The 23774-nt window shown below is 45.2% G+C and overlaps 3 protein-coding genes across 4 annotated transcripts in view; 1 reads left to right on the forward strand and 2 right to left on the reverse strand.

The window, feature by feature from the left end:
- Positions 1 to 2606: 2606 nt before the first annotated feature.
- On the forward strand, positions 2607 to 5706 carry mrps22 (mitochondrial ribosomal protein S22; the record flags this gene model as incomplete). The annotated part of the gene is made up of 8 exons (XM_084019776.1): positions 2607 to 2733; positions 3195 to 3352; positions 3440 to 3604; positions 3690 to 3833; positions 4005 to 4088; positions 4267 to 4412; positions 4681 to 4789; positions 5341 to 5706. The coding sequence occupies 8 exons, from the start codon at positions 2607 to 2609 to the stop codon at positions 5431 to 5433; spliced, it is 1026 nt and encodes a 341-aa protein (XP_083875902.1). The 3' UTR covers positions 5434 to 5706.
- Positions 5707 to 5910: 204 nt separating this feature from the next.
- Positions 5911 to 15476, reverse strand: LOC311020027 (coatomer subunit beta'-like). Of its 2 annotated transcripts, XM_084019774.1 has the most exons (23): positions 15359 to 15476; positions 14600 to 14737; positions 14382 to 14468; positions 13880 to 14006; positions 13642 to 13790; positions 13172 to 13318; positions 12592 to 12691; positions 12335 to 12477; positions 11665 to 11864; positions 11255 to 11365; positions 11061 to 11149; positions 10848 to 10954; positions 10626 to 10769; positions 10294 to 10424; positions 9954 to 10161; positions 9562 to 9672; positions 8733 to 8947; positions 8554 to 8646; positions 8275 to 8455; positions 8118 to 8183; positions 7913 to 7954; positions 6809 to 7876; positions 5911 to 6723 (listed from the first exon to the last, which is right to left on the reverse strand). In XM_084019774.1, the coding sequence occupies exons 1-23, from the start codon at positions 15359 to 15361 to the stop codon at positions 6634 to 6636; spliced, it is 3750 nt and encodes a 1249-aa protein (XP_083875900.1). In that variant the 5' UTR covers positions 15362 to 15476; the 3' UTR covers positions 5911 to 6633. The 2 variants fall into 2 exon arrangements, with proteins under 2 accessions (XP_083875900.1, XP_083875899.1); XM_084019773.1 differs by having other exon boundaries at positions 6809 to 7954.
- A 1904-nt stretch (positions 15477 to 17380) lies between these two features.
- LOC311020222 (retinol-binding protein 2-like) overlaps positions 17381 to 23774 on the reverse strand; it is a 58935-nt gene continuing 52541 nt past the window's right edge. Inside the window, exons 2-5 of the mRNA XM_084020153.1 lie at positions 19324 to 19431; positions 18136 to 18314; positions 17851 to 17952; positions 17381 to 17578 (exon numbers count right to left, since the gene is read on the reverse strand). Coding sequence (XP_083876279.1) covers positions 17525 to 17578; positions 17851 to 17952; positions 18136 to 18314; positions 19324 to 19396 — 408 coding nt within the window. The 5' untranslated portion in view covers positions 19397 to 19431 and the 3' untranslated portion in view covers positions 17381 to 17524. The remainder of the gene's footprint in view (positions 17579 to 17850; positions 17953 to 18135; positions 18315 to 19323; positions 19432 to 23774) is intronic.

The raw sequence follows: 23774 nt of genomic DNA on the forward strand, positions 1-23774 counted from the left end.
TAAGCCTCTATGACAAAAATCCCAAATAAAACAATAAATTGTTCATTGAATTTAAATCTTTTTGACTTTTTGAGGGTTCGTATACCAAATGGCACCAGTCGAGATCAGATTTGCATCCAGCTTTCTAACTCCACGGGCCCCCTCATCACAAGGCCCCCAGTGCAAATGCAATTCTTGGATTGTTTATAGCGGTGCTCCATTGCAAAAACGATTAAAAAGACATCAGTCTGTGACACTGTTGCACTGGCCGATATTTTCCTTCATTACCATGAACACACACACACACACACACACACACACACACACACACACACACACACACACACACACACTGAACTTTCCTCTCACACACGCCGTCTTGCTCTTGTTTGGGAATTGTTTACTGAAAACTACATTGCCCAGCTGTTTTAGAAAAATGTTTTAAGTATATTTTAACTCTAAGCACAGAAGAAGAGACGGTGGAAATTCAGAAAGTACCGTTGGTTTTACTCTTTTCATAAGACTCGTTGACAGAATTATATTGTTTATTATATTGTACATTAATTAAAAATATTATATAATACAATAAAGAGTACTGCCAGTGCCCGAATTATCATTTAACGGCTGATGATCGGCAGGTTATCAATTTCACTGTGATCATAACTTACAAATAGCTTTTTACACAAACAACAGAAAATAACTGCAACAACTGGATGATATGACCAAGTTAAATTTATGTAGTATTTATACTTCTTCAATACAATGTATTTGTTTAACCAGTAACACTGTCAGACTTTGTGTCAGGTTTTAAGAACCAGAGCAAGCAAACACTTAAGATATTCACAAATGTATGTTCATGGATGTGTGTTTGGATCATATATCGTCCTCCTATCTTGTCTTATGTTAAGATTTGAAATAACAAAAAAATGTGTTTATACTTGATTAAAAAGTATCTATATGCATATAATTCAAATACAATATGCATCTCTTAACTCTCTAAAAGTAAAAAGGAGACAAATCAGAAAAAATATTTAGAATTAATTGGACTGTATTGGAATTATTACATAATATACAATTATCTACAGATCACTATCACACTTTTGATTACATTTTACACACTCGTATCGGTTTTATTTAAAATAAACGAGCGGGCAAATAGAACTACTTTGTTAGTACATTTCTGTGAGTCGAGTGTACAACATCTTTGCTCTACTCTTCTTATCATCCAGACAGATTTGAAACTTATCGGCCAATTCAAGAACACACTGGGTTGACAAGTGAGGAATGTGTGTAGGCTACGCATAGCTGACTCACGAAGGAGACGGATGAAAGAGGCTGTGAGACTCTGATATAAACTGTGAATAAATGAGCATAATCTCTAACTGTGAGGGAGAGGAAGATGCTTCTTGTGCTGGCGTTGCAGGTTTTCAGGATAGTTGGTAGCAAAGCGCCACCTGGTGTTCAAAATTGCATTCCAATTTTTTTTTTTTATTGTATAGATCAGGGGTCTTCAACGTTTTCCAGGCCAAGGACCCCCAAACTGATGGAGAGATGGAGCGGGGACCCCCTACTTATATATATATTGTATAAAATTGTGTTTTATATTAAACCGGTCCTATAGTGCCTTGTAGAAATGTACCTTGTTGTTGTGCATTCAATACTAAGATATTCAAATAATAAACAGGTTCATATATTCATGTTTTTATTTTGAACATGCAAGGTACAGTGGTATGGGTGGCCGTGCCACTGCCATTTATAAACATACCTCAAACTGATACCTGCCAAGATTATGTCTGTCAATTGCATGTAACCATGCACAAACACTATTGAAATTGACATTTTTAAAACATGTGCATATGCATACACAGCAGCATAGATAGTTTATTTACATCAAGATGATTGGCTCTGTTGCCGTTTATGATCACTACTATCAGGAAATCGCCCATAAATATATTTTATATAATAGTTAGAGCCTTGATTCTTTTCCCCATAATCCCCAAGACCTTAAAAACAGCTGTATAACATTTAAAAAGAACTTCATATAATTTTCTGTGTTTAAAAAAAATTGTGGAGGTGAATATAAAAAAATGTCTAATCAACCAAAATGTTCGCGACCCCCCTGTAGTACCTCAGTGGACCCTCTAGGGGTCGCGGACCCCCTGTTGAAGACCTATATCTATACTATAGATATACAACGCTATTACTTCATTGTAAGTGAGTTCCATATACCAAGGAACCACAGGAATATCAAATCAGATCAAATCAGAATATTTAAACAAATTATATTATTAGTACTCTTTAAAATTCACGTATTTTAATGATCTTTTTACATATTCTATTTCTATTTACAGTTATTATCTGTTGTTTTTTTGTTTCATGTAGCCTACTTGACTTAAATGTGTTTAACCTAACCCATGAGATGACCTTTGCTTATAAAAGAGATCACAGATTTCGTCAGAAGTCTTTTGCTTGTTTTATCTATGACTGTTGACGAAATGGTCCATGATTGGTCGCGGGAAACACACTGTAAACGCGACACACGAAAACAAACTACATATCCCATCAGCGCTTGGCTGGTGGAAGTGTAAGGTGAAAGGTCACGTCGCTTCGGTGAGGTAATAACAAACATGGCGGCGCTCGGTACAGCACGGTGCTTATTTCGTACTTACTCCCGGGTGAAAAACGTTCAAAGGATTAAGCAAACGTCGGTCAGATGCAGCGTAAGGACGCTTTGTAGCGGGACACAAGATGACGGTATGTTTTCATGCTACGAGTATAATTGCAGTTGCCTCATTTTCTTGACTTTATCGCTGACCTTGTAGCGCGTTTTGTTAGCCTTCATGTGTCAAACTCGCTTTAAAAATGGGCCAATTTTAGATTGTCTTGCCTGTTTGCAAAGATATAGAGACCCGTCGGCGAAGGTTTAATGTATTTTTACAAATAATTCGAGTATTTCCACGAATTCGGCATTATGACAGTTAAAGCATCTTTGTGATAACATCTAATATTAATGGATGCTAGCTGCCCACATTGCTAGCATCACTTCACAATCCATAACGATGTTCATTTGAAAGATGACAGTCAAAATGAAACATGCCAATTCAGATTTACTCACATGAGACGTGGCTTGGTGGACAGAATGCATGTCGTACTGAAGAGGGGAGCTGCATGGATTTTTATCCAAGCGAATAACACTGTGTAACCTTTTTCTCCAGCCTTCTCAGAAAACGCAACGCCCCGTTTCACTGACCCAGCTGTGCAGGACGTCCTCACCAGGATAACGGGCCTCGACCTGCAGAAAGTGTTCCGACCAATTAAGCAGGAGCTGAAGCCGCCCACGTATAAACTCATGACCGATGAGCAACTGGAGCAGGTTCCCTTTTAAATAATCCGTAATAGCCCATCTTAATTAGGCACTCGCATGTTGCAGTCTTCTCTAATCCCTTGTTCGTGTTTCCAGGCTGCAGAGTTGGCCACAGAGCAGGCTAAGAAGATGCTGCAGATGCCCCCCGTCCTGCCGGAGAGGAAGCCCATCAACGACGTGCTGTCTGAGGACAACATCCTGGATGGCATGGACACGGCCAAATACGTCTTCACAGACATCACCTACAACATCCCACACAGAGTAGCTTCAATTACGTACTTGGTTTATGGACTCTGGACTATGGCGTCCTTGTATACACAGTGTATATGCTTTGTTTTTGCCTCAGGAGAGATTCATTGTTGTACGGGAGCCCAACGGAGTCCTTAGGAAGGCGGTATGGGAGGAGAGGGACCGGCTCATTCAGGTCTACTTCCCCAAGGACGGACGCAAATCCACAGCACCTCTCATCTTCAAGGAGGAGAACCTCAAGGTAGGACATTACAAAGAGACTCTTGTGAGATTACGTAGACTTTGCTTGTAGCATGATTTGACATCACCCTCCTCATCAGCACAGTCCTGAGAAGAGGTCTAATCGGGCAAAATTATTTATGGGGTCCAGTGAGCGTCTAGAGGCTAATTTTCCACATTTTCTCTCCATCAGATAGTGTTTTCTCAGGACCGTCATGAGGATGTGTTGGACTTCTGTCTAGTCCAATTCGAACCAGACTCCTCAAACTACATCAGGGTAAGATGACATTGAATGTCACTGTTGACAACATATAGCCTGTTAAAGCATGACATTTGCACATCAGTACTATATTTTCCTTGCAGTATGGAATTTGATGAAGAGCATCGTGCTGCCCGAGGACCTACAAAGTTGAGTGAATTTAGGATTTGATCTATTCTACGTGTCTTGTGTCTAGGTTCATGCAGCCACCTATGAGGACCTGGACAAGTACGGCAAATATGAGCTGCTGCGCTCCACCAGACACTTTGGAGGCATGGCCTGGTACCTGCTCGGTGTTCGCAGGGTGGATGGGCTTATAGTGGACATGCTGAAGAGAGAGCTGTGAGTTTGTGTGTGATGCATGCGTGGTACAATCTTTTGCAATTGGAATATACACCTTTTGTTGCTGCCAGGTCACACCAGCCGCCATACCTGCTGGCAGAGCTGCAACCTTTGGTACTTGTGTGTGTGTGTGGCGTCGGAGTTTTGCAAAAAGTATCGACAACTTGCAGAGCCTTCGTGCTCCTGTGATGATGTCATTATCTGATGCGCACATGGCACCCACTTCACAAGGACAAGCATGCTTAAGTGTGAGTGTGTGTGTTTCCAGGTTCCAGGATGCAGTGAGCCTAGTGTCTCTGTTCCACATGGTTCATCCCCACAGCGAGTCGGCCCAGGAAGCTTCCAGCCAGCGGGCCACCAGCACCGACCTGCTTAAGGTGAGAACAACTCAAGCCTGACTGGAAATACCTGCTGACTCGTGGCAGTGTTTAACACTTCTTTTCACTTTGCTTTTGTGTACATTATGCGTTGCCATATGATCCAGAAATATAAATTGTGTCCCTCGGTTATTAGCAACAAATCAGGAGTAGCTTTTGAGAGGTCAAGTGAAGGCCGGCTCCTCTAAAGTTTCCCTTGTGAGAGGGTTTGGGCTCGTCTCCGGCATGGGAACAGCGGGGCCAAGCCCAGGACACATCAGGTCTCGTTAGCGCTCCCAGCCTCTTGGCCTTGAAGCCGTGGGGAGGGACATTGAGAATGACAGCCATTTAATGTGAAAGGTTAGCGGCAGGAGAAACGGGTGTGTGTCTCTATCACGGAGGGCCTCTCATTTAGTCATGCTTGAAAGTGGAGTACATACTTAGCTGTGTTTTGTTAGTCTGCCCACTAAGATAATTAATACTGATTGTAATTTCTTTTTTTATTTTTGGCAAAGTAATTGGGCTGACCTTTCGCTCCTCTTCTGCTGACCTCTGACCCTTGTCCTTTGCAGATCTATGCCCAGAAGGAGTCCCAGAGGTCGGGCTACATTGAGCTAGCCCTACAGGCGTACGAACAGATGGCTGCTAACAGCTCTGCTGACTGACCGGCCCACCCCTAAATAGAAATATACAAATTCATCCACACTGAGGAATGGACTGAAAATTGCCTCCCATGTGTAAAATATGACAGCATTCTGTTCTTTCACTGCTTGGATCGAAGAGCAATATGTGCTCCTTGACTGAAAGGAATGCTACATGCTAGCCAACAGCCATCATACACCACAGCCATCAACACTCATATTGTCTACGTGTATTTCAGACTCGCCTCTGATTAAGTCGTGTGATGTAGATAAGAAAATAAAGATCTTTGTACTTGATGCATTGGAGAAAATGAACTTCTTTTTATTGATTGAAGCTTCTTCTAATTCACTTTTCAAGCCACATACACAGTACCATCCATCCTTTTAAAGAAAAGGGAATAAACACAATCTTTAAGAACACATGTAAGGCACTTATAACAGTATACTGTATATTAAAAGCATACTAAAAGTAGCAGTATTTGATAAGTAAACTTGAGGTCGTTTTTTTTAAACACACTGTTGAATGTTTACTATTTATAAAAATCACGACACAGGCAGCCTTGTGCCAGATGAAAAAAAAAAACTCCTTTAAAATCCAACAGGAATGTCTAGAAATGAGTGTTTGAATTTACCGTAAAAGGCAAAATTCAAACTGGAAGAATGCCTCAGTGGCTTGTATAACACCCTGATCAACAGTGGCGTCACTGTATGAGGTATGAGGAGGAAGAGGTACGGAGCGTGATTCTTCATTACTTTTCATACCCGCGCACATTGCAGTCAGCTGGTGAAGCCTCCTGATGACAAACGTTCTAACCCCTGTACACGTTTTTTATTGTAAACTGATGTTACAACATTAGTAACGCCAACAAACTCTTTAACACAAGCGGTCATAATGGTTGCAGTATTGTTTCAATGGCAATTGTAGTGTAAAAATGTCAGCGACAAGTCGAGCTGGACTTTCTAAAAGGCTTTTTTTTGTTCTCCTTATGTTGAGGGGAGGTCTGTTGTACAAGCATGTGACTTCTTCAACTCCCCTGTCACATGTCTTACCGTTTTATTGTCTGGATTTTATGAAGATTTGTGCGTAAATAAAAAACTATTTCATTAATTAAGCTTAACATGTTAGTCTGCTGACTGCTTATCGTCGCCTTAGAAGGAGAGAGGAGTTCTCTTGTCCGTGAGAAACAAAAACAGAAATGTGTGGCTTGTGAAGGTTTCCTTTTCCTATTCACTCAAGAAATCCTCATCCAGGTTGACGTCTGTGGTGTCGATATCTTCCAGGTCAAAATTGTCCAGATCCAGATCATCCAGGAACTACAGGTAGGAAAAGAGTGTGTGTTTTCCATTATTGTGCCAATATTGGTACATTTTTGCCGTAGGATTAAAAGCGGATATTTACCTCCTCATTCATCTCTGCCTCGAGGTCTTCTGCAGGTTCCTCAGCTCCCTCCGGACCGGCCTCCTCCTCCTCTGCTACGTCCCCCTCTACGGGGGATGAAACCTCTGGCTCAGTCTGCAGCGGCACTGCAGGCTCCAGGTTGTCTTCAGGCTTTACTGGGAGTGCTGGAGTTTGTTCCTCTTGTTCCGGTTCTTGCGCTGGGACTGGCTGCAGTGCTGGCATCGGATCTTGGAGTAGGTCCAGCAGTGGATCGAGGGCAGAATCTGGGAAAGTTTGGTTATGAACGGGCACATCCAGCACTGGACTGGCCGTGTTATCGAAGGAGATGAGCTCCTCCACTGCTACGGGCGATGCTGCTGTTTCTGAAACGAGTTCCTCCGCAACATGAGGCTCCTCTGCTGGTGCTTCTGAGGAGGTGATGCCCGTTTCCAGTTCTTCAGAAACAGGCATTTCTCCAGTTGCTATAGATTCTTCTGCATTATCATCAACTATCAGGTCAGTGCTGACTAGGACATCCTCGGTTACTACGCTTTTGGTTTCACTCGTTTCTTCTGTTGCCGAGATGGTTTCCGTTATTGTCTCGACTAGATACGTTTCAGACACACAGGCAGCAGGCACAGCACCGACTTCCTCAACATCAGCCTCAACTGACGATCTAGCGTCTTCCACATGACTGGATTGTACCATCTCTGGCTCAGCGGGGGCGATCTCTGTCGTGGACTCCGGAACATCTTCCTCGGCAGAGTCGGATGCCTCCTCTGCATCAGCGATGGCTTCCTCCTCAGTAGACACAGACTCTGGTTGCTTTGGTTCGACATGCTCTTCTGTTACCGTGACAGGCAGAAGGGATGCTGATGATGCTGCTGCTGCTGCTGCTGCTGCTGCTGTTGTTGTTCTTGTTGTTGCTGCTGGGATGGATTCTTCTTCTGTTGCTGAAACGGGATTAATAATCTCCTGTTTTAAGGGAATGGTTTCCTCCATTACTGCCGTCTCTGTAGATGCAGCTTCCATCACTGCTGCTGCAGCCTCCGACACTGCTGCTGCGGCCTCCGGCACTGCTGCTGCAGCCTCCGGCACTGCTGCGGCCTCCGGCACTGCTGCGGCCTCCGGCACTGCTGCTGCCACGATGGTTTCATTCACCACTTCCTGTATGCAGCAAGCAGAAATACAATTCTGTTTTATAGGATCGTTTTTATTTAAAGTGAAGTAACAGACCAGCATTCATTTCCGATCATTGGAGACAGGGTCGGTTGGAGGAGCGACATCTCGGTTTAACAAATGATGCAGCAGAGCAGGTACAGGTCTTTACCTCCAACATCTTTCCTTTGGGCTCAAAAGCTGCCGATTCCTCCAGAACATTACGGTCCTCATTTGGCTGAAAAATCAGGAGACAGGCAGTTAATTCAGAGGATTAAATAAAGATAAATTAGCTAATTGCCATTTGAGAAAACAAAACTTCCACCGACCATGATGAGTGGGTATTCTGCAGCAGGTCTGACCCCGACGTGAGTCTCCTTCAGGTAGTCCTCGGCCAGCAGGGCCTGCTGGAGGCCCGGGAACAGGTTGCTGTACTGAGAGGGATCAGCCAGAGCATCTGCTGCCTTCTGGTTGACCTTGGTCAGACTCTCCTTCCACAGCTTCACCACCCTGAAAGAAGGGAAGTGTACACAGCTCACCAATGATGCATAATGTAAATATGAACATTGGAGGACAACGCTCAGGCATAGAGCATTCAACAGCTTTACCTTGACACCTGGCTGGGAAGATATGTTCTTGCCAGAAACGCAGCCTCTGGCAACCGATCCGTTCCGATGAGAAGCTCCAGACATTTGTCCAATCTGGATAAATAAATGAATTTAGAAAAATATAAACATGTTGATTTAACTCTGGATAACTCCCTTCCCCCTCATTTCCCTACACTCACCTTCCCTGCAGGAAGTAGGTGAGAAAGGCAACGTTGGTCTTGCCGTCCCGCTCCGCCCCCTCGGCCAGCTTACCCACCATGTTGGCGTTGCCCGAGGCGGTGGCCAACAGCAATAATCCCCCATAATCCTGAGCATGGTGCAGACACTCTTGAGCCAAGCTAAACTGGCACTTTGTAGTAGCGAGCTCTGCCAGCTGCTTCCATTTCTGCTCCGACTGGAACCCCCCACACGCCGAGGTGCCAAAGAGACAGGAAAGAGGATTATCACAGGGGGAGAGGCACGAACCGCGACAACAATACACTGAAGTAGTGAGGAAGTAGGGGAGGCCAGGCTAGTGACTCACCCCGGAACACTTCTGTGGTAAAGAGGATTGATTCCACATATATTATCCTCCATATTACACAGTGGCAATTTGGGTGAAAGGCCTCGTCAGCTATTTTCTTTTTTAATTTTGGTTTATCATCCCCTCAGGATGAATTGGTGATTCTCTCTTTTCGTCATCAGGTCAGCCTAAATAGCGACTCCAGTGTATTTACCACAGCCTCAGCCATAGTCTGTGTTAAGTGTTAACTAGCGAAAATCACTAGCACACTCAAAGGGAGAGGTCAGATTTTTCTTTCAAGCGGAGCTCTATGAGATACTTATCCGTAGTCAGTGTATAAACCAGGGTAGATGGCTGTCACAGACAGGAAGAAATCTTATTTTGATAGGATAGTTTTGTCCTAAAACGGTACACTATGACGTTGAGTATGCAGTACTGTACAGACTTAGTAAGCATTGTGGATGTGGGGCAGCTTTCGTCTGGTTTTTGTGCGTGTATTCTCTGACCTCTGCCTCCGAGGCCAGTTGGTAGGCTGTCTTGAGCTCTCCCAGCTGCAGGGCGAGTTCAAACTTGTGTTCGGGGTCAGTGGACACGGCCAGGGCCTGCTGTCTGAAGCCCTGCACAACACAAGGAAACACAAGAAGCAGTTACAATATACTGTATGTTGTTCCTTATATTCCACTCTGTCCACCGCATCCAACAGAGGATGGTTGGATAAGTGAAACTATGCGAATGTGAAAAAAAAAAAAAAAAAGAAACACGCAAGAATTCTGCCCCGAGGTTTGACTCCATCTGGCGGCCCGATGTTCGGTAAATTATGCATTCCATTACCAAAATCTCATACATTTATGGGCAGATCAAGCAGAGAGCTGCCCAAAACGCCGGCGGACAAACGTACCTGTTTCTCCAAGAAGTTGGCTACCCTGGTCCTCTGCTCCTTGGGGATTGTGGGTAGAACCTTGTCGGCCGTGCTGAAGTCTCTCCTCATGACAGCTGTCTGGTACTCCAGCACTGACAGCAGCAGTGAGTAGCTGATGACATTCAGCTCCTTGTCTCCGAGGTAGAGGCGGTCATCTTTGGGGATGTAGCCCAGCAGATACATAGTCCTGCACACGACAAAGCCCTTGTTTGAGGCACTGCTTCGGGGAAGTGTTTATGGTATGTGCCGGAGGCGTGGCTGTAACGCTGATGAGACATGAGAAACCATGATAGGTTGTCTACGTGTACATGCACCGTACCTGTCCAGGTGAGCAATGGTGATGATTTCTCCCCCAACATAGTAGTTTAGTCTGTTAAGAGAGTTGGTGTAGATGAAGCAGTCTCCCACCCAAACCCCGGTCTTCACCACTTCTTTCACCTCCCCCAACACCTGGTTCAGCAGGCATGAACAGGAAAGACACAAATAATCATCGGAAATCATCGTTTCATAAAACTTTAAGAAATGTTACAACATTTTAACACTTTTTAATATATTTTTTTAAATCTACAGGACTGTAAATTCTATCGTGTGTTTCTGGAGATTACGTTCCGTGGCATATTCGTTTAGGAAACACTACTACGAGTCTCTGACCTCGAAGGCGCCCTCTATCCCGTCCTCTGTGATGTCTTCCTTGGACTCCTGGGCCGCCGCCACTCTCTCTGGTAGGTAGCGCAGCACAAAGAACGACTCGTCTGTACCGATGCACACAATTTCCCCAGAGTCCGACCAGAAGATCTAAAAGGCAGGAAGACCCGGATCTGATAAGAGCGCAACGGACAGACAGACTGCTGGAGCCGTGGCAGCGCGACTCACGTGTCTAGGTATGATCTCGATACGGCGGATCAGTTCAGCGCTCTCCCAGTCGTAGAAGGCGAGGCCACTGTTTGACTTCACGCCCAGTAAGAAGCCGCCGAAGATTCCTGCGGGACGGCGGAGATGCTAAGCGTTAGACATGCGCACGTATACACACTGCATCTATGCACAAAACACGGCTGTGTCAAATGACAACACAGGAAATCAACTCACCCTCAGCCCCGAAGTCGGGTTTAAAAGCCTTCTTCTCTTTGAAGTTCTTAAATATTTTGACCATACTGCTTCCTTCCCTTGTGGCATACCTGAGAATAATGGACACACTTACTTATAATGTACCTAACGAACCACATCAGGAAGAAAGCGAAGTGCTTTCGCCAAAATGTGGAACTATTCCTTTAAGGACTCACTGTGAGGAGTCATGGGCCCAGACGAACTCTTGAGCCGAGCCAAAGCTCTTGTTCCTCAGTGCCATGGCGGTGTAGATGATGTACTCCCCGTCTCCGCACACCACCACGAATCTGCAAATACACACGTTCACACGGGATGCATTAACTTTCCATGCTTGGAAGATAAATGCCCATCAATGAATGCCCACAAGAGATGTCATGGATGCGAATCCAGAATATATATGTGAAAATTATCTTTCTTATTTCTAGGACGAACAAACGTCAACTATCAAATTGAAATTGTCAAAATATATGTGGAAAAGGACTGTGATACAGCAAGCAGCACATATTGGTACGGGGAAAAAGAGAGGAAATCTTCTAAGATTTGTTCTGCTCTCTATAAAGATATAGCCTTTCATCCCCCGTCTCACCTCCCGTTGGGGCTGTGTTGGATGGTCTGGGGGAAGATCTCACAGCTGCCCATGTCTTTGACACCCAGCGGCAGCCTCTCGCCGTCCCTGATCTCGGCGTCTCCCATGGCCTTCAGGTTGGCCTGCTGCACCTCGGAGTGGCGAGCCCACATGACCTTCCCGCTGGAGTCCATGGACATGGCCGGCTCCTCCCGACCCAGCTGAGGCGGAGAGGGAGAGGAAACGGGAGGGATGAGTCGCAGGATCGGTGGTGAAAAAACAAATATCCCTTCAGCTTACGCAGTGCAATCTGCTATATAACGTACTCCAGCTGAGAGCGATGCTGTATGAAAAACTCGTCGACTTTGAGATGATGGAACGGAAGTGAAAACACATTAACTCATTTCCAGGTTTTAGCACTCATTCCTGCAGCACTTGGTCATTTGGAATTCCTGTCATCTTCGTGAGGAATTAGAGAACGAAGGTACAGTTCAGCTTAATTAAGGAGAAGCAAAATCATCTATTTCATGCACAGGTTACTTTTGGAGATTTCAGGCTATTTTGCTTCCATGACGTGTCTTCTTTCAGAGTATTAGCAAGAAAACACCCAAAATACACACTGAGGTGTGTTTGCCTTCTCCTCAATTCTCCAAGCATTGGGATCATGCTTTCCTGGGAGGACGGGGCATACCTTGATGATGATGCTGCCCTCGTCGTAGCCCAACGCCACACTGTTGGAGCCGGGCCGGCCGCATATGCACCACACCCTCTCCATGCCATAGTTGAGCGTGTTTTCCAGCCGGTAGGTGTTGGAGTGCCACACTCGAACGGTGCCTAAGGAAACGACAAAAAGCTCACATTTAACGTGGCCATTTGTTTGGGGGGAGGGGACGGGTTAGCTGCTTTTGTGGAGCTTCAGAAACGCCGTTGTTGAAACGGAGAACCTACCGTCCTCGGAGCCTGTGAGGATGATTGGCAGCTCCGGATGAAAGCTGACGCAGGTCACGTTCTGAGCGTGACCCTCCAGCGTCTGAACACAGGTTTTATTCTGGAAGGTAAAGCATATAATGTCATATAAAAGAGGAGGAGGCTGACAAGAAAGGTATTTGTTGTCTCGAAGAAGAAAAGTGGATATGTTCAATAGGCTGCCAGCCTGGTGCAGAGAAATACTTCTGTATTTTTATCCTTTTTCTTTGAGAACAGTGAAACACTTTGGTGAGATAAATACACACAGAAACAGAGTTCACATATGGAACATTTAAATGAGAAGAGTCTGAGAGATGAGACAAAAAAACCTGCCATCCATCAGGATAAACTCAACGCTGAAGCACTTCTTTTCAATGTGCACTTCATTCGGAATCTTTCCACAGAAATATGTTATTTGAAAGCATACAGAAGCACTCATAATGTTCCCGTTTTTGTGTACGACGGTACTTTGTGAAAGAGCAGAGGAGAAAAACAAGTGACTGTTATTTGCTGCTTCAGTGTACGGGGCAACAGAACATGCAGCGGCGTGTGAATGCGGCACCTGATAATCCCAGATCTTGACCAGGCGGTCGTCGGCCCCCGATATGAGGTAGGGTTTGTCCCCTCCGCTGTAGTAATCGATGCAGTTCACCCCCTTCTCGTGGCCCTCCAGAGTGAAGTTGGGGGTCCTGGAGCCCAGCTGCCACACCTACAGCAGGCAACGCAGTTTGCATTTTAGAAGTGACACAATGATCTTTGTGGAGCACGACGAGTGTCAGCATATCATCGCAAATGAGGCCTTTATTGGATTGAGTGATCTAAGGCACAGAAGCGGTGTTGTTTGTGGTAGTATGGTAGACCACATTTCCCATAAAACCTCTGGCTGAGAAGAGAAGGTCCCTCCTTTGTGTCACTTTTACATTTCATTAAAACAGGAAGAACAGCCCCCACCCTCTTCCGTTTGTGCCTTGAAGCCATCTTCTTGTGTGTTCTTACAAGCATTTGCATGTGTGTGTGTGTGTGTGTGTACACCTTAATAGTTCTGTCCAGGGAGGCGCTGGCAAACTGGTTGTTGTCTTTGGGGTTGATGACAATCTGCATGACGTAGTGAGTGTGTCCCTCAAACACTTGACTACACGACCACTTCCTGTCCCAGTCCCACAGCTTGATCAACATGTCGTCTGAAAACACACACGACGCGGTGATGAGCTGAATGTTGCTTTCACAGTTCTATTGTGATGAAGTGAATATGCAGATAGTTACTGCGTACCGCTGCTGGTGAGGATGTAGGGCTGCGTGGGATGGACCACGATGCAGCGGATGTAGTCCGAGTGAGCCTCAAACATGTGAACTCGCTCCAGAGTGTTGTAATTGAACACACGGATCTGCATGTCATCCTGGGGGACGGACGCAAACAATAGAAAGCTTAATTGGGGACAGAGCTGGCTGGGATTGGATCACAGACTATCAGCCGAACTACGGACTGGAGGGGTTACAGTATTCTCCCCTGGCATGCAACACAGTGGGGACGTCGACTCAAAGATAGCTTTAATCATTTCATTCTTCTTGTGACTCTAAACTTGTGAATGGTGTTGTTTTGACCAAGCTTTGGATTCAACAAACAACATGATGTCCTGTCCTACTTAGGTAGCCGTTCAATTTAGAAAAGACTCGTTATTCTAGGAGGAATAATACAATAGAGCTGACTTTATACAGGAAAAAGAAGGGTTCACACTTTATACATGAATTGCTCACAAAGTCACAACACTTACTGCTCCAGCGATGACCCAGTGTTTCCTGGCTACGAACTTGGCCACCCTGACAGGCAGGTCACACAGCTCAAAGGTTTTCACCATCATCTACAACACAGGAGAGAGACCACAGCAGCGTCACACCGACGTCCTTCCCATCGGATAATCAAACCGGCGACACGTAGAGTGTGTGAGATCGGGTGAGTGATGAGAGGAAGGTGTAAGAGACCGGTGGTGACCTGTGTCTCGTGGTTCCAGACTACCACGGTGCCGCTGTAGAGGCTGGCCACCATCCAGGGCTCAGAGGGGTGCAGGTCTGCACTCTTCACCCGGTCTGACCGAGCGGTCAGCTTCCGCTTGATGTCCAAACGCAGAGGCTAGAGCATAAAATGGGGAAAAAATAGAAATAAGCAGCCTGCGTGTTCAGCATTATAGTCTATACGGTTGTTTTTGCTTTGCAGATCATTATTGCATTGTATTCTATTTATTTATTAAATGAGGACCATTTATTTCAGGTTAGGGAGGCAGTAATGGAGGAGGAGGGGGGGGGTGTGTCTCTGTTGATACTTTCCATTCCAGATTTTATACGCATGAGTGCTCCTAGAATGACTGGGTCCTTTCATGTCTAATCACGTCAACGACAAATTAGCAGCCTTTTTTTTTATTTGTCTACTTTTAATGGGATGATTGGACGTGGAAAAAGCTCCTGTAAACAAATCGAAAAACTTTGTCATTCAACGAAAAAATAAAGAAATTTTTGTTTTGTTTTCTTAACACTTAGTTAATAATAATGAGCAGCTTCTGTGTTATGCTGCACGTACTACTACTTAAGCTGTGTGTGTGTTTTGAATGGAGCTTCCACGTCTAATGCGAAGGTGCATTCACGGTGATCGTGCGCACACGGTTCCGGGTCCGGCTGAGCTGCCAAACAGCGAGCCACAAATCAACAAAGTCACGGTAGAGTGTTTGTCGTTTGGTGTGTTTGTTTTTCCGCCTACCATGTTTCCCAGTCAGAGGGTCTCTGCGGTGCTGTCCAGTAGAATCACCCGGCTTCCCTGTTGCCCACGTCGGGCTTCTAGTGTGCAACTCGGCGGAGAGAAAGTTTTGTGGAGGAAACAAGCACCGGCTAAAACCGAACGACTTCCGGTATGGCGTTTCACAATACATGTCGAAGGGGGACAAATACAACAAATGACACTAAACCGAAATGTGGTTTAGTAATAAATTAGTATAATAGATAATACCGACATGATATGATAATAATTATGGTGTACTGTTTATTTAACTTTTGCTTCAGTAGCCGAATGTTACTACTGGTATTGAACGCACATTTCAAGTCGAATAGACAGAGAAGAAGAAGCTCCTCTCGAGGTGACGCTCCGGAAATTATACAAAGTTTGTTCACGGCCGAGTGCACGAGTCGGGTTGTCATTCAGAGCCGCCCAGACAGGTGAGTTTAATCAACAACACACACTGCATGTTTTTTCTTTTATAAGTTTGCGCTGTTTTCTGGTAAATCCCTGTGAGGCCACGATCATAGATATGGCTACGACGAGGAGGGCGGTTGCACATGCCTATTTGCAATGGTTAATCAGCCTGTGCATGTCTGTTGGTTTGGAAATAAGGGATCTAATTGCACGTTGACACAATTGATTGTGTAAGTAGTGCTCTGCCAATGTTTAAAACAAAACAAAACAAAGCTACGTTGTTTATGATTTTACGGCCGTGGACGTACGGGTGTTTTATTTTGAAGGCAATGCGCCTCTTTTCCGGTCAAAATCCCCCTGTCGCGTTCTGACTTGACGCAGCCTCTTTTGGCGACGTGGATCCTGCGGAGCTTCCTGCCTGGAGCAGCTTGAGATCCGGCAGAGAAGCAGAACATGTTGTACCTGTAAACTCGCGCTACACTGCAAAAAAAGACAACAACCGAAACGAGGCTACATTCAAACATCGCACCAAGTGTACTTTAAATGTCAGTCCCTGACGCTTTACTTATTGAACTGGGAAATATGACCGTGGGTTAACATGCATTTTGGTGCTTTGGTCTCATGCTAATCTTTTTGGTTGAATATGAAACTTAGACTACCGTAGATGACCAAATAATCGCCCGCGTGCAAATACGCGCCTGTGCTCTAATAGCCGCCGGGGTCCGACCTCATTTGGCATAATAAACGCCGGTTCAATTAAACGCCCGGGCGATTAAGTGTTTACCATAGTCTTGCACAGAAAACAAAAGGTTTTTTTTAACAGCACTTCACCGGCTCTCACCTCTTCTGTCAGTCAGCCCCTCCTCTCGCTCTCTCTCTCTCTCACGCATGCAGGCGCGCGCACACACACACACACACACACACACACACAAACACAGGCGCGCTAGACTGAGGGATATAGGGATATAGATAAATGCGCTAATGTACAGTGTTGAAATTACCGCGATCGACCCCCCCCTTCCGTTATCATTCATAACACTGCTCTGATCAGCTCCCTGTGTCGCGGTAACACAGACAAACTGTCTTTGTATTTATTGTCTGATGTCAATAAAGATGCGTCGGGGGGAAAAAGTAGTTTTGTTCCAGTGGTGCTATGGTGAGCTCCTTGTTCTTTGCATGATGGTCTGGTGCTGCTCATTGCAAAAATAAATTGTAGCCTGTTGCAAATACGCGCCTGGTTCTTATAAACGCCTGGGCTCCAAGTCGATTTAGCATATTAAACGCCCGGGCTACTAAATGGTCATCTACGGTAATCATATTTTTTGCAGTGCAACGTCAGAGATATGTCAAATATGCTCCTAGAAAATACGTGTGTGTGTGTGTGTGTGTGTATAAATGTGTGTATATACATAAAATGGCATTCTTTAAAAAATGAATAAATAAAAAAGCTCACAGTTTTCACCTTTTTATTTGATAGAAGACAGAGACACAGACACATAGAAGACATTGCAGGGATATAGATATGATTGTCTTGCATTTTCCAGTGTATGTGTTTTTGGGGGGGTGCGTAAGTACCAAAACAATCCATTGTAAATCATTTATTTAAAATAATTAAAAAATAATAATAAAACCAATCAAAAAAGAACAGCGGCATTAAGTCAATTTAGTACAGGTTTTCACAATTACATTATAAATAGTCCGAAACATGCAACACAGTCCTTGCAGCTCAGGTTTGTCCTACTGGGCCTTCTTGAACACTTGGTGGCAGACTTTGTCCAGCACGGTAATTTCCTGAAAGGGAAGACACAGAACTTTAGACTGCAAGTCCAACGTGATGCAACACATCAGGCAGAGCTTGCATCTACTGTATATGTTTAAGATAGTGATCCTTTATCTTGTTTATTGTCAGTGCAGTCGTCGGCTCAAATTCAGGGTTGGGAAATATTTCATCAAAAAAGTGAAGGGAGAATGTGTTGGTTAAAAAAAAATGTTTTGTTAACTTAATATGGACAGCTTGAGGGACTGAATTATGATAGACTGAAATGCGTCACACTTTCCCTCACCAGGTGTAGCAGGTCTCCCTCGATCCAGTGTTTCCAGCCACGGTTTGCTTTTTCCCCTTTCTGAACACACACCAGCTTGTCCCCGTCCCAGGTCACCAGCGTCTGATACACACACACACACACACACACACACACACACACACACACACCCACACACACACACACACACACACACACACACACATACAGAAGCATAGTTCTGATAGTTACCATTTTGTTCCACCAGTCATCACTGAGAACTCCCTCGTCTATGCACCGTGTGAAATATAAGAGAAGGAGTCCCACCTGGACCTTGCGGTTGTCCAGGGCCTTTGTCTGCTCCTCGAACTCCTCTCCCACGGTGAAGTTGACCTCGTAGTTTCTGAAAGTGCTCAGGGTCTTCGTTTCAAACTGGTCTCCCTTCTGGACGATCACTTTAGTCTGATGCAGGTGGGAGGCTATCTTTCTGGTGGCGAAGTCGATGTCTGTAAGCATGAACGAACGGGACTGCATGTCAGCGACAGCGGTGTGATTCAGTCAATCATTTTGGTGTGTGGTTGGCTTATGCACACACACACACACACACACACACACGACACACATACACACACACACGGCACTCCAGGCCACTTATTATGATTCCTCTCCTACTGGTCCTTCTTGACAGTCTCATTTACCCTTTAAAAATGACCTCGCTCAGAGTCCAACGTGTTTCCTCCGCCCTGTTCACCGCCGGGCCCCTGAGAGCCGCCCGCCCCGACCGTTTAGATATGCATATCCTATTTGCCTTAGCGTGAAAATTCAATTTCTTCCCATCGCTCATACAGACTAGACCCCCGTATTTACCCATCTAAATAATATTTTTTGACCCATTTCCATAAGGATGTCATTTTCCCATCCACTCGATGGAAATGAGGTGGAGGCGTCGAGGATTTCCCGGATTTGTGTGTGAGCTTGAGTGTACCAAGGTTGTTTTATGAATTGCAGATTGAGTCGTGAATAATGAAAGTGTTCCTGGGCCTGATCAATGATGCGCTGAAAGGAGGAGAGCCGGTACAATGCTCTCTCTGTCTCTCTCCCTCTCTCTCATCTTTTTTTTCTTTTCTTCTAATGACGAGCGAGCCCCACTGCCTGATCCAGGGTCAGTATCTGTCTTCCTTTCCTGCAGATCAGGAGGATGAAAATGCAGAAAGGAGTGAATCAATATTTATTTGGCGCGATAACGGACGGCAACCGCTCAGAGTGGAGGTTAACTCGGTCTGACAGCAGCTCAATGAGGAAATGAAGCAGTACCACAGCTCCCCCCCCCCTCCCTCCTCACTTTGCCTCTCTCTCACTCTTTCTGTCTGACTTTGTTTCAAAAAGCGTTCCAGCTTCTTGCTCTTCTTTTAAACGCGACCTTCTGACCGACCCTTCATTTTAGCGAGGGTTACGACGCCACAGTCCCTCCCCGCTTCTATATGCCAAAAGTAGTAGCTGTAAGAGGCAACTCACCGAGGGCCTTCATGGCGTCCTCGAAGTTCTCGTTGCTCACCATCTCCCAACGTCCGTTGTAGTCCGCAGGCATTTTGGACTGCTTTGTGAGTGGAGGCAGCAGTTGAGCTTTAGGTCTGCTTGTCACACTAAGAGAGGCAGTTCAAGCTCAACCCTTTTTATGTGCTCTGCGAGTGTGTGCGTGTGCGTGTGTGTGTGTGTGTGTGTGTGTGTGTGTGTTTGTGCATGCGCCAAAGGACAGGGTCCGGCAGATAAATCCCTCAGGACAGTGTGTGTGTGTGTGTGTGTGTGTTCGTATGATAAGAAGTTCCTGCTTACATTGTTCATGTACACGCAACATCATATTACCTCCAGGATCATTCGTGCACATGCTCCCATGTCTGTCCACAGTGACTCAGATGCACTTAGGGAGTCTGCCGCACTTCTCTTTTCTTTTTTTTTTTTCCAATCCTCATTTCCTCCCAACAAAGCCGGGTTGGGCAATCACTCATTGTAATGTACCGGAATGGAGGGATGGATGGAGAAGGAGCAGGGACAGAGACGAGCGCTGATTACCTCGGCTGCCTGCACTTATGAGTTCATTCCTCAGGTCTTTTTCAGGCCCCGGAGTGGAAAAGATTCCTCTCTGTTTTTCAAATCATGGAGCAAAGTTCAAGGGAAGACATTTTTGTTGACTCAAATGCAACTCCACAGCAGTATTTATAGTTGAAGAAGAAAAAAAGAAAATTCAAGCCCTCCTTCAAGAAGCAATTTGAGATGAAACACCTGTGTGTGTGAATCGCCCGGAGCCTGGCGCATTACTGCTTTATCAGCATTGTGTGTGAACCATCTGGGCTGCTTAGCGTTGCTTTCTGCAGGGTCGCGGGTTTCTTTGTACTGAGGTTAAAGCCACCAGACCGCAGATTTTTATTCACGTGTAAGAAACGCGAAATTGATTGGGAATTGCCGCCTTATAGTGGTCTGTTCTTTGTCTCGGACATCAATAGTGTCTGTCTCTCGGCAGCAGCCGTAATCAATACGGTTTGCTTTCAAAGAGCACACGGTAAAAAAAAAGGCTGCTACGTCCATGATACGCTTTCACAAGTGCAACTACAGTGCTCTAACTGACAGTGCATTTGATCCTGTGGAGATGGGGTTGGTTGTGGAGGGTCAAAGGTGAGATGGGCGGTGTGTGTCATGGTTTATCAGAGCTGATAACATGCACGGGCTTGCAGTAACTGTTATCTCTGAGGTACATGCAATGTACAGATTGCAATGTCTAATTGCACTCTTACATTTTTTTCCTTTTGTATAATGACTGATGAATATTGTCTGCAATCATCCATATTTTAAATTTCTCACATATCATACAATGACTGCATTCCACCTAATAAGGTATTGTGCAAGTGCAAAGCAAAAATAATGCAACACTATTCAGTATTATAATATTAGTAATACAGACACAGCATTATCACCAGATTCTGCAGTTCCCCTCATCTACTGTATGTAATATTGTTTTTTTTCACCTAGCGAAATAATCTTAGAAAGCTCATAGTCCATCCACGATGGCAGTTTTATTTTAAATGCTGTAATAAAAAGAATAAAACTAGTCAAAGCAACTATTTACAACACGATGTGCTGCAGGAATTGTATGTTTCAAGTTTGCAGACAGTTGGTATTCAGCTGAAGGATATTATCCTAAATCATTCAACGTGATAATCTGTCACTGCGACGCCTGGGTCAAAAGGGCATCTGAGGTTTTCATATTGGGCAATAGGAAGAGACACATTTTCTTTACTTAAAAAAAAAAAAGTGCTCTTTTTACTGGTTTGAAGTCAGCGGGGTACAGCTGGATTTTTGATTGAAAACGAAATGTCATGACAGTTGGTGGGCTGTGTGCTTATTTGTTAATCAAATGTGATCAAACCACGCATCCGCAGCTAATCAGCTGAGCTGCAGCATGTTAAAATCTTAGTAAATATCACTGAGGGGGGAAAAAAAACGCACATTTTGATACAGGGATTTGTTTTTGTCAAGCTTCACCTCTGCTCAACATCAGGGTTGGATGACTGTGTTGTTCCTCTCACCACACAGGGGCAATGTTGATGCACGCAAGTCAGAGCTCCTCATGAAAAGAGGCGGCGATGCTCTGTGCAAAGATGGCACCACATGTTACACTGTGATCAAAGTTAAGATGACACGGCGCCATCTGCCAAGCGAAGGCCGCCGCGGTGGAAAGCGGTTCTCCGTGGGGCCGCTGCTTATCGTCAGGTGGTTTGGAAGGACTTTGTAAGTCGTAAGTGCTGGTTAAAGAGAGCCAGCGACCGCTTTTACAGCACACATCAAGACGAACACAAGACAATTTGCAACCACACTTAACGATTTGGAAAAGCGATGAGTCATCCTATCAGTGCGACGCTACTGCGTCCACCTGCACGTGTGCACACACCCCCGCACGCTGGTGCACGTGCACAGCATCTCATAGACTTATGCAAATGCAATTAGGGTAGTTTTAATAATGCATGACAGCGGATTCATTTTTAATTCTGCCTAATTCCCACCTAATGGCACTTCCTGTGCCCTTGGAGGCATGCAGGCACACGTAAACGCACGCAATGCCTTGTCGTTTTGTCTGAAGCCATTAGACACATCTGCACATCGATGTCGAAGGTCTTCCTGCACAACCTGGCTACAATTCCCTCCTCCCAGCATGCCTTCTTTCTTCTGAGACCTCGTTTTGATCACACGCCATAGCCCCTTTTAGATTGCCTTTTCATCACGGGAGTATTCCGCCCCGTCGTCAAAACGCTCGCCGAGGTGAAAGGTGGGACAGAATTTACGCCTCTGAGACGCCAACGGAGGTCGTCATCAGAGGTGAGACGGCGTTCTATCTAAAAGCTCCGAGCACCCCGATGCGGAAAAGACGTAGTGAAGATGCGTTACCAGGGCGACACGCCGCCGGCGGATTTAACGAGCTAAAAGCGTAGATCTGAAGAAGATAAAACTCTGGTAGTTGCTCATACGAGGTTGCCGTTATACACATCAACATGTTTATGATGCAGAGCAACTCCGTTTGTTGAAGCGTCGTGTAAATATGCCAGACGAGCAAAAGTTCACCTTTCTTAGTCATTTTGAATACGTCACATGGTCAAACGAGTCCATAGACGAGGCGAGCCGGCTTTGTGTCACTCGTAACACAAAGCCGGGGTGCTATTGTTGAAAACAAAGTTCTATATAAAAGCTCCGGATCGCGGCATATTTTGACTCGCCTTCCCGCCATTATGGAGGAATCGTCTGTCTAAAGGCGGGTCCACACCGCACCGACTGCCCGACTCGCGTCGGTAAATGAAGTCGGGCTACTTAATATGGCCGACTCGAATGGTGGATTACACATTTGAATCGGCTGAAATGAACGCCGATTCGAGCGACCACACCAAGGAGACTCATGTCACGGACGCCGACTCTCTCAAAGACGCCGATTTTCGGTCCGGTGTGGACCTGCCTTAAAAGGGGCTAGTGACGCTGCGCCTCTTCGTGTCTCTTCACGCCCCCCCCACCCTGAGAGTTTAATTTATCCCTCTTATCTTTTAACAGTAAGATGTTGCACATTGTCCTTGCATGCCTCGCAATACAGCCTCAATATCTTGCGTGATTTCAATTCAATTTGCTTCATTAGCGTGGCATTCAAAGCAGCACGTTGTTAAGTCTTTACATGGCCCCCCCTCCCCCACCCAGCGGCCCCCCTCATCTCTCCCATCTCTTCCTCCTCCCCTGTTGTTTCAAAACATCAACTGTTAGATTAATCATGATCCTTAGAGGAGACAAATGATTGAGAGGAGAGAAAGTCTGCTCTTTTGTTATGAAACCCCAGTCATGGATTTCAGCAGAGTAGATATTTGTAATGTATTTTCATCCCACCCATGGTCTCTAATAGCGAAGCGTCTTGCTGTGTGCTTTGATGTCCCAGTGAGAATTGAAAGGGGCCCCAGTGTTTCCACACAATTGAATGACTTTTGCTTTTATCCTCCTTATGGAAGCCTTGCAAAGAAAAGGAGAACACAGTGGTGTTACATGCATCAGGACATGATGAAAAGTAGCCATGTTAGAGGAGACACACTCAGAAAATAGCATTTTTTTTGCTTTTAAAAAAATCGTTCCAATTTCAGACGGGGGACAAAAGCTAGTGGTGCCAGTCCATTGTTGTGTCTCCTACAGACACAAATTGTGTACCGTCCCTTTGTAGAGCCGAAAATAAGTCGCATGCTTATAGCAAGGTAACCTGTAGAGACACATTCAGTGCCAAGATCACTGTGTGTGTTTATTATTATAACCTTTATTTAAACAGGTTTTAGTTAAAAGAATTTGCAAGATTGCTCAAACATTTGCACTCAAATAAAACATTTACACTCCTGAAGCCACGATGTAATGGAATTTATCATGGACTTGAATACATTCAGAGATACCAGACTTTG

This window comes from Eutrigla gurnardus (assembly GCF_963514095.1).
Source record: "Eutrigla gurnardus genome assembly, chromosome: 10".
In the NCBI taxonomy this organism is placed as follows: domain Eukaryota; kingdom Metazoa; phylum Chordata; class Actinopteri; order Perciformes; family Triglidae; genus Eutrigla; species Eutrigla gurnardus.

What these genes read in the sequence shown, in the direction of transcription:
- LOC311020027 (XM_084019773.1), bottom strand. An exon ending in CCTCACAGGCTCCGAGGACG is followed by an intron (nt 12,478 to 12,591) that starts GTAGGTTCTCCG and finishes TCGTTTCCTTAG; the next exon opens with GCACCGTTCGAGTGTGGCAC. An exon ending in ACCCGACTTCGGGGCTGAGG is followed by an intron (nt 10,955 to 11,060) that starts GTGAGTTGATTT and finishes GCCGTCCCGCAG; the next exon opens with GAATCTTCGGCGGCTTCTTA.